Genomic DNA, 14,900 nt, shown 5'->3' with positions numbered 1-14,900 from the left:
CACCTGGATCTCTTTGAGGGTTCTGTTGTCGTGCAGCCATTCAGTCAGTCAGAGAAAGAAGGGGCATCACCGTGTGACCATGAAGAGTATAGAATTGTACAGTGTCCTCCCAAAACTCAGGAGCAATACACACGGTCACTCTTCATAAACTCCACTCCCTAGGTAAGACAGTAATAGGAGTACTCATGGACACAGAGAAGACAAGAGTGCCAAGTGGCTAAGGAGAAGAGTCCAGGTTCCTGGCATGCTCTGGCTGGGTACTCGGGGGCCTTGGGAGCCCCTGGCAGCTGCTGGTGTCACCAGGCAGGGATCCCAGCCCTGACTAGGGAGAACACTTTCCCAATGCTACACGCCAAACCAGAGGCTGGGCCTCCAGCTCTGGCACCTTCCTCAGTCACATGTCAGTCACTGCACCACACCTCCACACTATCAGTGCCCAGGTGTACGTTGAGATGAAAACCAAATGGTCTCACCTGTGTACACCCAGGACAGCTGCATGAAGCCACATCCTCTCTCCTGAGGTAACAATTTAGGTACCTAGGTATCATAGGAAGTGACATTTTGCAAAACAGACCATCTTCATAAAAAAAAAAAAACAATTACTGGAAGAGGGGTGTGTAAGCTGGACAAATATCTAGATTATAAAACATTTTAATAAAATGTAGTTTTATTATTTACAAATCCACTTGACAACTATAATTAATCAGCACTGTGCAAATTATCTACCACCTAATAATAGGTTTTTAACTCAGCACTTTCAAATCTGTTCAGCAGATGAATCTCCCCACCCCCCACCCCCGCCCACACCCAAAAATGTTTAAGAATCACACTACTGGTGTTTCTCCCAAGACTTACTTTGAATATACTTATATTTTTTTTAACACGTTTTTATTTTTATTGTAGATATTTATTGGGAGGACATGCACCTGCCAGAGAACTCGTGTAGAAGTTAGGGGACAGCCTTCAGGAGCTGGTTCTCGGCCTCCATCATGTGGGACCCTGGGATCAAACTCAGTTTTTCAGGCTTGGCAGCAAGCATCTTTATCTACTATGCCAGCCCTGATATATTTATATGCTTATACTGAGCATTCTGAGATAATCTATCAAGAGAAGATCTACTCCCCACCCAAGAACTCACAAGTAAGCTCACATGGTATACTTGAGGTAGCAACAGTTCACACATTACCCAGCTCTGTTGATAGATATCACCCATCAAGAATGGCTGGTCTATTCTGGTTTCTGACTCCTATCTATGCCATCTGCTTATCTCTTTATCCACAAGGTAATTATGAATGTATATTTATACTAAACTCACTTTGCAGAGATGAAGAACCTATACTGTATCTTAGAATCTGCTGGCAAAAATTCTGTCAACATAGCGATTTTGAGAAAATACCATTTCAATGTAAAAAGAGAATAAATGTCTGTAATGGGAAAAAGCCAATCAAACTGAACAGTCTTAGCTTAATAAAATAAATGCAACCCACATGCCTAACATAATCTCTCATTCAGAAGTGGTTTGGGAAAGTCTTTAACAGTGGGGTTGTAGTGAGTAGATTATCAGTCTCCCCTACGATCTTATTTATAGGAGTCATTCCCCAAATAGGCTCCTTCTAATCTTTACTAAAAGAAGCCATGCATTTAGGCAAGGGTCATTTCTGTTCATATAAACTCTGAATTGCCTAAGCATTGAAGATTCTAAAGGGTTACAGAATTCCTTCTAAGGACTTGTCGTATTTAACAATGAGCTGAACCAACTGGCCAGAGGCAGAGTAGGAGAGTGACCACCAGCAAGGGCCAGCACAGTTATGACTCCTACAGTGAGCTGGAGAGAAAGGAGCTCCGTGGCTAAGAACACATACTGCCCATGCAAAAGGGCCCAAGGTCAGCTCCCAGCCACCTGGAATTCCAGCTCCAGGGCACCGAGTGCTCTCTTCTTCACTCTGTAGGCACCACACACACACACACACACACACACACACACACACACATTTAATTAAAAATAAGATGAATCGTTTTCTGTAAAAATCAGTAACAAATGTTTAAGAGCACATTAAGGAGGACATTCTTGGCCCTCGCACCCTCTGATTCAATAGTTGCTGGTTAGATCTTCTAACCCTGGAAATTCCGAGAAATGCTTTGCATTTTAAGTCTTGTAGCTTTTTGGCCCTGCAAGTTTTCAAGAGATGGTTCTGGGCCAAAAAACAACTTTTAGTTCTTCCACATGTGGGCCAGCCAAAGAGGAGGGGCTCTTCATCAGTAACAGACCATTTGGAGGGTGTTTTCAGCAAGATGACCGACCTCCAGGCCAACACTGAGCTATGAACCATCTAGCTGGGGTAACTGCCTTTTGACTCTGTATGAATATCCCTCTTCATCTCTCTCAACCATACATACAAAATAACCCAGGTTCTGTCTTTGTCCCATCAGGTACGAGGGGCCTTTTGGTTTCCCATTGAAAAGCGTGTCTGAAACGCTTCCTCCTGATGACGTGTTTTCATAGGCATGTTCCTCCGTGTGCTAGTTTCTGACAAACTGAACACGGCTGCTTTATGTTATTAACATCTGCTGCATGGGAATCTTAATGTAAAAGGTTCCGATTTTGGCTAGAAGAAATGCACTTGGCCCAGGGCTCTCCTCTCCAGGCACAGTCTCAGAGTGAGATCATTCTTTCTCGGCTCTGACGAGGTCTCGGCTGACGGCGCCTTCCTTGATCTCTTAGCCCACTTGGCTATTTCCACCAACGTCCACTCTGTCATAAATAAAACTGAACTTGGCTTCACAGGCTAGCTGGTCTTTCAAACTATTTGCAAACAGTATAACTTGCTTCCAATATCCCAAAGGAGAAAAAGTCAAGGGAAAACATGTGACTCAAACCACTCATCTTTGTCCTTTGCCATCCACCAGAAGGGCCTGGCGTTCTCCTCACAACATGTCTGTACACTTTTTCTCCTTTTCTGATTGCAGCCAATTCAACCCTGGAAAAAAGATTTACTGCCTTATGTCTGTTCATTACCTCACACAGATTCTCAGCAGCCTTCATGTATCTGGGCCTTCCTACACACTGCTACCAGAATAATCGAGATTGAATATTCTCTTCACTCTCTTCCAGGTCTAAAATTTTCTACGAGATGAATTCTCTAATACTGTCTCTCTCACGCAGCTTCCTGGCACGCAGTGACTCTGAGAAGATTGCCTCTGCCTGACTCCCAACTGGAGCCTGACTCCAAGCAACTCGCCATTTCATCCCAAACTGTTCTTTTTGTTCATTTTTGTTTGTTTGTTTGTTTGTTTGTTTGTTTGTTTTTGAGACAGAGTCACTCTATGCAGCCCTCTCTGTCCTGGATGGAAATCATGGTGTAGACCAGACTGCCCTTGAACTCCAGATCTGCCTGCCCCTGCCTCTGCCTCTGCCTCTGCCTCCTCTGCCTCCTCTGCCTCTGCCTCTCTGCCTCTGCCTCTCTGCCTCTCTGCCTCTGCCTCTCTGCCTCTGTCCCCTGTCCCCCCTGCCCCCTGCCGCCTCTCTGCCTCTCTGCCTCTCTGCCTCTGGACTGCTGGAACTAAAGGCGTGTGCCACCACACCAGGCTCAAAACTAAATACCAAAAGTCTTCTCTAGATCCAGCCAGTCTCCTTGCCCCTTCTCAAATGCCAAGTTCAAGACTGCAAGGCTGGAGAAGTGCTGTACTTGAGTCTAGCAAGGATGCTACTGTTGCCAAGGTCAATTACACATACTCAACTCCTCCCCTTCTTTCCAAGTCCAGTTATCTTGGCCATCGTCAGAACACAGCTGTGTTTCTGAGTTCCCTTCTACGTCCAGGTCTTGAGAAAGAAGAACATGGACAACTGCACGCAGGTCCAATCTACAGGCCAGCAACCTATTCAGAAGTCAGGCTAGGCAGAACATAAATAAAGGCCGACATCTGTAGACGTCCATATCATATCACAAGATCAAAAGGTTAGATGCCGGAGACTACTCTTTGGTTTTTACTCCTGTGTCCCCAGGGTCTGCAGCAGTCTGCAGGGCACATAATCTGTGCACTGTGTGTTTCAATGAGAAGCATATCTAGTATGCCCACTGAAATCTCTGTAAGCTCTGCCATCCTTCTAAGTTTGAAAACCTAGGCTAGTGATGGTGCACCAGAAAGGCCACTGGGCATGCCCAGGTAAGTGTTGGCAATGACTGGCACATTTCCAAGGTCAAATTTATGTCACCTAGTGACCATAGTGGAAAACAGAAAACAAAACAAAAAACCAAATTAACTAACCTACAAACCTTTTCTCCCCTTGAATTCTATATCTACTTTTTATATACGACTTATCTAGGACGCAGACCTAGATTGTTTAAAAAACAAGTTTCACTGTGAAACCGAAAACTATGAAAGAGAAAAGTTGGTCATAAGGCCCTACCCTTGCATTCCACATGAGTGGCACAAAGGAACTCAGAGTTTTACCACATCTACTGGCATGTCAACTAGTGTCGTCATTAGTTCAAGTCTTCAGTCAGTCATATTGCTGAGATTTTACGAGTGTAGGTTTCCTGTCATATCTAAAAGACATCCTGCCATGTACTCTGCACCTCAGTGTAGGGTTGTTGTGTTGTAAGTACAGCAACCCTCTGGTCAGTTGTTCTCCATATGTTGGCCAGCTGTGGCTTTCTGTAATGGGCTCCATCTGCTGCAAAAAGAAGCTTGCTTGAGAGGTGAGGATATAAGCCATATATATATATAAGCTACACTGAACACACCCACCCACTCACACACACCTACACACAAAGCACTAAGCACTCACAAGTGGGAGCATGCACTAGCATGCACATACACACAGATACCTGTGCACACCAATAATAATTAAAGAAAAAGAAGCTATGATTTTTGAAAGCAAGTTGGGGTGATGGAAAGGGTTAAAGGGGGGAGAAGAAACAATATAATGATATTTTAGTTTTTAAAACTGTTTTTTTTAAAGAATGTAAACTCTCATTTTAATTTTTATGCAAGCATTCCATCGCAAACAAAAATGTATTTAAGTCTAATAAAAAAACCAAACCAATCAATCAATCAATCAATCAATAAAAGAACTCAGAGGGAACACAGCCAAGGATGCAGGAACCCAAGTGCCCACACTGACAGAAAGGGACTTCTCATGGGAAAGGAGACAAAACAGAACTTACCCTCAGTGTTAACTGTGAACAACAAGCTGAAAGGGCAACACTTCTTTCTTTTGATCCCACTAAACCCTGAGAGTCTTAAGTACTGACACACGCTGAGCTGGAAAACTACTTTTAACAAAACGAGATGCAAGAGACAGTATTCAATGACTTCTATTTCCTCTGTCAGTAACGTAGAGGGAAAATGAATTAGAAATAGACATAGAAAACAATAAGCTATCCAAGGAAGTCACAGTCCAGATGTGAAGGATATGGAAACAGCATGCTTCTGACAGCTGGAATCTAAGATACAAGAATTCACTTGCCCAGATGCCAAGAGAAGCATATTTAAGAATGCAGTGTCATGCTTCCTTCCCAAGAGGGAAAGTTACCTGACACAGGGAACAACACCATGCTATCAATATTTACAGTGTTCATTATGTTCAAACACTCTGGTGTATTCTGATTGGTAAACAAAAATCATACACATTTACCAGGCACAACATGCTGCTTTGAAATGCCTATACATTTTGGAATTTTCAGTCAAGTTAACATATGTATAACCTCTGTGATAAGAACCCTTTGAATCTACTCTGAGCAGTTTTGAAGAGGGCTCTTAACCAGTTATTACAGTATACAATAAATCTCTTAGGCTTTTTCCTCTACAGGAAATTCTGTATCCTTTGTTTATTGGTTCCCAATCTCTGTGGCTGATCAGAGAGGACAGGAAGTCCTGGAATTAGATGCAAGTGACTTAAAGCTGACGGGGTAAATCAGAACAACAACAAACTGCTGGTTCCAGGAATATGGAGAATGTAGAGAAGACAGAATCAACCGGAAGACGATTGAAAACACCACTTTCCTCATCTGACCGGTAGGAGTCAGGAGCTCATATCTAAGGGTGACAGATCAGGAAGGCAGATAGAGATATATCCTTCTAAGTTATTAAGGATATCAAGCAGAAGAATTAAGTACCAAACTAATATGTATACGGCAGGGAGAAGAGTCCTTCGTCTTTTATACAAGGAAGCATGGGCTCAAGATGGAGCAATATGTTTTCCAGTTGTGCAAGTGAATGTCAGTATGAGGAAGGGAGCCCTCACTGAACTGAAGCTGGACTGGGTTGGCCAACAAAGAAGAAAGAGCTGTCAATGCACACCTCTGTGCTTGTGGGGTGTGGGGGAGGCTGTTTCTTTTATTATTTACCTTCACTAAAGGAGTTAAAAGACAGATCACTGTTAAGACTGCCAGTTCTCCTGATCCAAGATGAAGTGGTTCACTAGAAAGAGCACAGCATAAGGTCTGGTTCAGGATCCATTTTGCCCTTCGAAGGAAAGGAAAGGAAAGGAAAGGAAAGGAAAGGAAAGGAAAGGAAAGGAAAGGAAAGGAAAGGAAAGGAAAGGAAAGGAAAGGAAAGGAAAGGAAAGGAAAGGAGAGGAAAATATTCCTAGACTGAAAAAGAAAGCCATCTGGACAAATACACACAGCACACACTGAAGGGGGAAAGAAAATAAAGGAAGAGAAAAAGACTTAAAACACCAGCCATAAACAGTGAGAGATGCCACACCCATTTAGTTCAAACCAAGTGTACTATGGTTTAAAGACGATGGTACAACCTCTAGAGACACAACCAAGAAGAAAGCTATACATAAGCTTTAGGAGCAATCAATTATAGGGAAAAACAAAGTATTCTTTAGTGAGCAGAACAGCAGTCTACACCCTGGGCAACCCTCCGGACAACAGAGAGAACTGTCCTGTTCTGTGCAAATAGGTTATGAAAGATACCCACGTGTGGTCTCTGCTTCAGCCTTACTGACTAACCCAAATATTCAGATTGAGCTCTGTACTCCACCTGGGAGTCACAGCAAGCAGCAAGACTCAACAGAGTTATAGGTTCCAATCCTGAAGGTATATACTCGTCCTGCCTGGTGCACGGTCCGGAACACTCACACACAGGGCAGTCCTCTAGCAAGAAACTTTCAAAGTCTAGGGTCTGGTGGTACAGGCTGTCATCCTGGCTACTCTAGAGGCTGAGGCAGGAAGAAAACAAGTTGAGGGCCTGCCTAAACTACAGTGAGTTCTAGGCCAGGCTATACAACTCTTTAAAGACCTTGCCTCAAAATAAAAATAGGAAAGGAGAAGGACAGGGAGGTGGGGTGGTGATGGGATTGTGGTTCAGTGGGAGAGCACTTACCTAACGTGTAAGGCCCAAGGTTCAATTCCTAGCACATTAGCAATGCTAGTAAGTAAAAAAGTAAGTAAATAATTAATTAATTTTAAATCTCAGGTGAAACTTACGTGTATCACGTGCCTCTGTGCTCTAGCATGGACATGCCCCACGGATACCTGGAAATCTATGAGGCATGCAGATAAACACAAGTTTTGAACCCTGCCTTTGAGATATAAATTTTGACCAATGCTTATTTAATACCCAATTTATAAGAATTTTATCTTCAAGGGTTCTACCTTTTGCTTCAGCACAATGTCTGCCTCCAACAACAGAGAAGAACGAAGAGAAGAATTTAGACCCAGGATTATCAAGTCGTCTTCTGAAAGGCATCAGGTAATAAATGTTTTGGGGTTTGTGGCCCAGAAGGTTTCTGCCCAGCCATTTATTTGACTGTTCTAAGAGGATTCACACGCAACTAGCTATGGACATGAAATGAAAAGAAATATTAAAGATGTAAAAATCCCTTTTAGCTGTGGCCCTACAAAGACACGAGGCCAATCATCTACCTCACAGTTGGTTTAGGCGTAAGGACAACAACCTCAAGGCTTCCTGCTCATCTCCCATCCGGTCTTTAAAGACATTGTTTGGAAGGCAAGCCACAGTGAACACTTACTTCCACAGTTCCCCACCCCACCCGCTTCTATGCATCTCAAGGAGGCACTCGAAATGCATCAGCCAGATCATCACACTGCCCAAAAAGAAATCCAAGCTGAGAGAACTTCAGACTTTCAAATAAAGCTTGCAAATGATCTATGTATCTTACCTCTAAACAGCAAGGAGAGTAAATCGAGGCTTCTGCCAACCTCCAATGAACTTGGAGAAAGCAAAGCCACCTAGGAGCTACGATGTGAACAGGTCGCTTTTATCAGACCGTGTACAACCAGGTGGCAAAGGTAAGTTAACCTTCCATTTTTTTCTTTACCTTGTGCACGAACATGATGTATCTGTATGTTTTCTGTAACATATTGTGGTCCTAGATATGTCACTGAATTTTATGTATCCAGAGGAAAAAAAAATACAGTATGAATATGTAAATATACCTCTTATCCTTCTGAGCATTAGAACCAGGGCCTTTCAGTCTCACTCTCCTAAAGTGGAAAATACCTAGAAAGTACACTGTGTTAAAAAAAAAAAAATAGGCCTTTGTCCAGACCATAGCCAAACTGATTTTCAGTAGGGACAGTAGTCCCCCCAAACCCCAAACAGAGGCTATTTATATCTAGCAGATGTCTGGGAAGATTTCTGATTGCTACAAATGAGGACAAGAAAGAAGACAAGTGGCTGCCAGTATATACCAGGAAGAGAACGGAGTACTGCCAGATACCCTACCACACAGACGAAAGCCTCAACACCAAAGAATTATCTGACCCAAGTATCAACAGCAAAGAGTTATAAAGCCCTAGAGTGGAGGAGGAAAGATAGCACATGCAGTTATAAACCCCAGCACCTCTACACGGGGGTTTCCTTAGGAGATACTGTTAGGCTTAGGATACTTTGTTAGATACTTGTTATCTGTATAAAATGATATGACCTTAAACACTCTCTCTCCAATATTCCATCTAGTCTTACTCAACAGTTTATTCAAGATAAATTACTTCTTCTGTATCAGGAGGCAACACCAGCAGCATCATTAAAGGGCAGGGTGTGAGTTCCACATCAATGCTGTCAATTCTCAAAGTCTGAACTGGAACATGGTTTCAACCACGAAACTAGGAAGGGCTTAGGGAGGGCAATTAAAACCTGTTTGGATTCAAGTGTTCTGCTTCCTCCCTTGATCAATCTTCTATCAACTACTATAAAAGGAGGTGAGGGTCTCCACTTTACAGCATTCCTCTCTGTAGTTCTGGAGAAACACTTACAATCAAGAGGCTGCCTCATGGGGCACTTGACCCCAAAGGAACAAGGTCCAAAAATATAACGACCCCTTCAGAAATCAGAAATCTGCTCACCAGAGCAGATGAATACCCTTTGATTTTCTTAAAGAGTTTTCTATAGAAATAGGGAAACAACCAGGAGAAGCTGAGGTCTCTGAACAGAGAAAACTGGAGAATGGGAGGGGCCAGCAAGTACCACCCCTCAGTTTTTAGGTGAATGTTCTAACATCACAAAACCAACAGCAAGCTCAGAGTAAAAACCATACAGAAGTGGTCACTTCATTAGTGTTCTGTCCAGAGCCCAGCAATCCCTTAAGGCTAATGAATGACTAATGGAACAATCCCCTTTCAGTGAATGCAATCATGACACCTGTTAATAAAAGCCTTTGGATCAGACATAGCCAGGGCATCTGGCCCACTTTATTCCCAGAAGCTCAAGTCTGAGACCTGTGCTTTGCAGAGGAGTCCCAGAGACTACTAATCTCGGAAGGGGATGGAGAGGGTCCACCTCACAATACTTGAATTTCTAATCGTGATTGCAATCAGAGCTCCATCCCTTCCCAGAAGTCTTAGATCTCAACCATTATAGCCCAGGAACCCAGGCAACCCCCCTATTATGCTCCCTAAACAAACCCAAGCAGCGAGGGCTGTTGTCCTAAATACAGTACAGCACTGCCCGGAGGGGGCAGGGGGTAGGAGATCATTTTTATTAGATATGCTTCAGACTAAACAATTTATAAGAAACAAGGATACAGCAGCCGGGCGATGAAGATCTCATCACACTTACTGCTGTGGATCAATTTTTATTAACACGTTCTTTGTGGGACTCAAAAATCATGGGTGTGGTTTTTGCTTCTGTGAGGGTGTTGGCTTATGTCTACATAGCTTAGGCTGGCCCCAGGACATGCACCAATACTCCTGCCTCAGTTTCCCAAGTGGTATGAAGCATTTAAGCATACGTCTATATATACATCTAGTTGCAAGATCCTGTGTTTTGTTGTGTTTTGTTTTTTGTTTTTTTTACAGCACCAAAGTTCTTATCATAACAACTTTCAAATCAACTACTTCAACACGTTTTCACTTTTCTCACTTGATAAATGTTCTCTGAGCCCAAAGATCAAGTCTGGACTTGGCCTGTACATTTTCATGACTTTCCAACTTCTGAAGAGATGTTCAAAAGCAACATCAGCCCCTACATCATGTGATACACTAGTTAAAGACCGACTCTCTGTTATAAAAATCCTGATTCCTTGTCTTAATACTCTAGATAGCAGCATGAGCCTAGTGGTATTTCTATTGTGCACACGAGATTGCCTGTTGGAATGGCCTGCCCTTCCAGGGAGATGTAAACATTTCTCCACCCAGTCTGCTGACTTTCTCATAGCTAGCATAAAGTATTTTCAAGGCATTAGGTCTGGCCCACCTCTCAGGCAGACTGGAGGTTTGTTTTTGCTTGGTTTTACTTTTTTTTTTTTTTTTTAAACTGAGATCAAATAACTCTAAAAATGTAGGCTACCTGCTGCCTTGGCCATAAGGAATTCTTAAAGTAACACTCAAGAGAAAGCCCTCTAAGGGTTCTTCTTAGGCAGGCCAAATTTGGAGGGAGGGGGGCAGGGGGAGGGCATGAGGGGCAGGGGGCGGGGCATGGATGAGGCGGTGCCTACCCTTGCCCCAGGACTGAACAGGTGGCAGGAAATAAGAGTTGCTAAAGAAGGTAAATGAACAAAAGTCCAAAGAACAACAAAAAACAGATTGCTCTCACCCGGGGATGGCCTAAAACTACAGTTTGCAAACCAAATGGACCGCATACCTAACTGAAGTTTCCACATCAAGAGAGAGAAACTAGAATGGACAAGATAACCTTTCTGGTTGAGTGGATACAGGTCACCAAGCAACCTCAGCATACACTGACCAAATTAGCTCTACTGAAACTCAAGAATCGCACCAAAACCTGTTCAAGAAACGGAGGGCAACATAGTTTTACAATGCTGGGGATTGTTGTGAAATTAAGGTTAACATACAGTGCAGACATAGAAATAAAATGAAAGAATGTGCACGTTTGGATGCTCTGCTTCCTAATGGTTTGCATCGTAATAATGTTTGGCTGTAAAAGTAAATTAGAAGACTCTCTGGGAAAGCGTAAATCTGAAGCCCTGAAAAGGACCACATTCATTCTGTCTTCATACTAGAGCTTACTTTTCCGGGGGTGGGGGGGTGGGGGGTGGATCATAAGCTAAGTCACCACCAGCAAGTCTATTTCTGTTCTACACAATTCCGACAACAGGCAGGCTGGAGCCCAGTTCTAGCAAGACAGCTTTGTGACTCTGAGACTATACTCTGAGAGCTGCCTGTTCAAGTCCCAGACTTTGCCTAAGCGACCTTGGGCTCAGGAAGCTCCCAAGCCTCAGTTTCCCACCAACTGAGCAGTAGCTGGGGAGATAGGTTCATCACATGAAGTTAATGGTCAAACACGTGAGACTTACGAAGAGGGCTTATGGAGTTTAGCTACTGGGAGATTCAGTGGCCCACCTATTCTAAACCTTCTCTCTACAATGAAGTCCAGATAAAGCACAGAGGATGCCACTCCCAAGCCCCCCCCACCTCTCTCTCTCTCTCTCTCTCTCTCTCTCTCTCTCTCTCTCTCTCTCTCGGAACAGACAACGCACCACTTCCTAAGGTCACCACCACCGCTCTGCCAAATGCTGTACACTCTAGGCAAACCCTCAACTTCTCAGTGAGCTGGGGGTTCATACGAAAATGGGAGAACCAACTGCCTGAGATGTCTCAGTAACAGAATGAGTCACTCGCTGCTTTAGAAACAGAGGGAAATGTCAAGGTTGCCAGAGAACCCCATGCAGATGTTCGCATAAATCATGTTCAAGCGATCACCCAGCCAAAGCTAGAGGACACTATTAAGACGTCACTGGGCAAGAGGAGTTCCATTTATATATTTCGTGCAAAGAGAAAACTCTGAAAATGGGGTTGGGGGGAGAAAGGTACATTTAACTCCAAAATTAGAGAGCATGTGGGACAAAGCTCAGATCTCCCGGGCCCTGGCTGCCAGTTTACTCCAGCCTTTGCACAAGGCCGGTGCAAACTCCCAAGTTCAAAATTTAAAGGCAGCAGAGAGCATGTGTTATATATTTTCTCTCTGTGCTCTATAGGGGAAGCAGAAGCTGTAAACATTTGGAAACATCTGTCTGTGGCCAGCTTTTTATTTCCACACTTCTAAAAGAAAAAAATACTTCTAGTGCTGTGTACTAATGACAGAATCCGCAAGTCCTCGTTCCGATTTCATTAAATTCCCACCAAGCCATTGACCCTGGCATATCAGAAGAAATGGCAAGGGCTATTTCCAGTCATTTAAACTGTCATATTAAAAGAAAAAAAAAGGCAAAACATCAGCCTTATTCGGGTAGGTTGTAGATTGCTCTGGTCAACTAGTTGTTAGCTTGTCAACACTTGGATTCTTCGGATTTCTCCACACATCTGCTTCTACTAAAATGTATGTGTGTCAACAGAGAAAAGCCGTAAAGGCCACTCTCAATTGCTACGTGGTCACCTCCCACACAGAACCTATTGCATCCATTTCTTGTTATTTGCTAGTAACTTTTCCTGAAAGACTTCGGGTGGGTCGTTTGTTCAACTCCTCTGCCAGCTGGACCACCCCGCAGAGAACTGAGCGCCGCACAGCTTCCAGTGAGAGAATAACAGGCGCTTCCCCACTCTGCTCCAAACCAACCCGAGGTAACAGCTGAAGCATGACGACACTAAAATCAACCCTACTATCCATATCTCAAAGGGCTGCAACAGGAAATAAACTTTTTTATCTCTTAAGAGACAGTGAAAGGGAAAGGGGTCAGAAACAGAAATCTGCCTAGGTGGGCTGTGTTTAATCAATTTCCGCGCCTCGGTGCGTTCAGGGATCTGGGCGGCCTCTGGCAGCTTTAACCCTGAGCTAGCTTAGGGGCGACACTCACACCGGTTCCCCACCAGCAGGTGGCCGAGCCCACTTCCACAGGCCCGGGTGCAAATGTGGGAATATGTCCTCTTTTGCCCGGTGCCAAGGCTGCCACCGCATGACGCCCAGCACTTTGCAAACTCAGCGGTCCGAAACCTCAGCAAGCCGGATGAGGCTCTGCCGGTCGTCGGGTGCGGCCTCACCCTGCCCCGGTGCCGAGAAGTGCGAGCCCCGGGACCAGCCCTCCAGCTTGCGCCCGCCACCAGGTGCTTACCTGCGGAAAGGAGCCCTCCTGGCGCGGGCCCCGAGGGTAGTCCAAGTGACCCCTGTCCAGCATCAGGTAGAGTGAGAAGATTACGACGCAGAAGATCGCGCTGCCAAACACGGTGAACTGGCGACTTAACTTCATTTTCCTCGATGGACTCGGGGCCAGGACGCGGTCCTCACCCGAAGGAGGCAGAAGACTGAGGACTCCAGCCGGCGATCGCCGAGGGCTCCCTGCTCCCGGCCGCACACCCTTCGCGCGCTACGGCGCGGGTCCCGGCTGCGCTCCGCACCTCGTCTCCGGAGCCACCACGCGCCCTCGGCCTACGCCCTGGCCCGCTGCCCTCCCCAAGGCCGGCCGTCCCTGCAAGGCAGACTCCTGGAGAGCAAGGCAAAGGTCCCCACAAACTTGCTTTCCTGCAGGATAGCGCTACCCGGTAGGGCGGTCGGAGCAGTCAGAGGAGAGGTCTCTGCCCGACTTCCTGCCACGGGCCGGCACGACTGAGTCGGCAGGAAAAGTTTTCTCGACAAGGGCAGGCGTGTCCTCCGCGCCCAGAGAACGCGCGGGTTCCGCGGCTCCGGGGCCGAGTGTGCGGCGCTGGGAGCAAGGAGCGCGCGGAAGAAGGAACTGGACCTGGAGGCGCCGTGCCCCACAACTTAGCGCCGGGACACCCAGGCCCACCCCCGCCACACCGCCCCCGCGTGCCCGCCGAAGAACCCCTTCCTGCCGCGGCTACTGCGGGGGCCCGACCCGGGTGCACCCTGTGCGCCGGAGCGCTGCAATCCAGGACTTTCCTCGGCGTGTGCGTCCGATCCCCGGCCTCTCCCGGCCCCCGCCGCCCCTACCTTCCCCCTCGCGGGCCCGGGCTGCACGCGGAGGGCGCAGGGGGCGGGCAGCGCCGGGAGGAGGCAAGCCGAGGGAGGAGGAGAGGACCGTCCCCGGAGAGGAGCCCGCTCCAGCTGCAGCCGTGGAGCACCCCCTCCTTCCCGCCCCGAGAACGCGGAGATGGCGGCGGCAGCCGCGAAAGGAAGAGCCGGTTCCCCAGCGCCACTCGGCGCTCCTGTACCGCCCGCCACGAGCCGGAGGAGACGGCGGCGGCGGCAGCGGCGGCGGCGCAGCGGCCGTTGGGTCAATAGGCGCCCGCAGCCCTGGAGCTGGGCAGCCGGCTGGCCCCGCCCCCTCCCGACGCGCCGGGATGAGGGGGCGGGCCCCCTGGCGCCCAATCACAGCGCGCCGCCCGCCAGGCCCGCCCAGCGCCTGCCTCACTGGGCCCTGACAGTAGGAAGACCTCAAGAGGCTTCAGTGACAAGGGAGGCGGCTTTGCAGGAATTGAGGCCAGCAGAGAGGTGCCTCCAGGGCTCCAGCAGCCTAAGGTCCAGAGCGACAGTGGTTCATTCCCCAGATTCCATCCTCTTGTCGCGTCTTC

The 14,900-nt window shown here is 46.6% G+C and overlaps 1 protein-coding gene across 2 annotated transcripts in view; it reads right to left on the bottom strand.

Moving 5' to 3' along the window:
• Man2a1 (mannosidase 2, alpha 1) overlaps positions 1 to 14,666 on the bottom strand; it is a 154,423-nt gene extending 139,757 nt beyond the window's left edge. The window contains exon 1 of one of the 2 annotated variants that reach the window (XM_030249522.1): positions 13,484 to 14,666. Coding sequence is in view for 1 of the 2 variants with exons in the window: in NM_008549.2 (NP_032575.2) it covers positions 13,484 to 13,618 (135 nt within the window). In the remaining variant the exon portion in view is untranslated. The remainder of the gene's footprint in view (positions 1 to 13,483) is intronic. The other variant, NM_008549.2, reaches the window with a different exon arrangement.
• Positions 14,667 to 14,900: the final 234 nt, after the last annotated feature.

The sequence above is a fragment of the Mus musculus genome, chromosome 17 (assembly GCF_000001635.26).
Source record: "Mus musculus strain C57BL/6J chromosome 17, GRCm38.p6 C57BL/6J".
Lineage (NCBI taxonomy): Eukaryota > Metazoa > Chordata > Mammalia > Rodentia > Muridae > Mus > Mus musculus.
The sequence above is the reverse complement of the archived record's forward strand: the minus strand, read 5'-3'. Positions and strand labels throughout refer to the sequence as shown.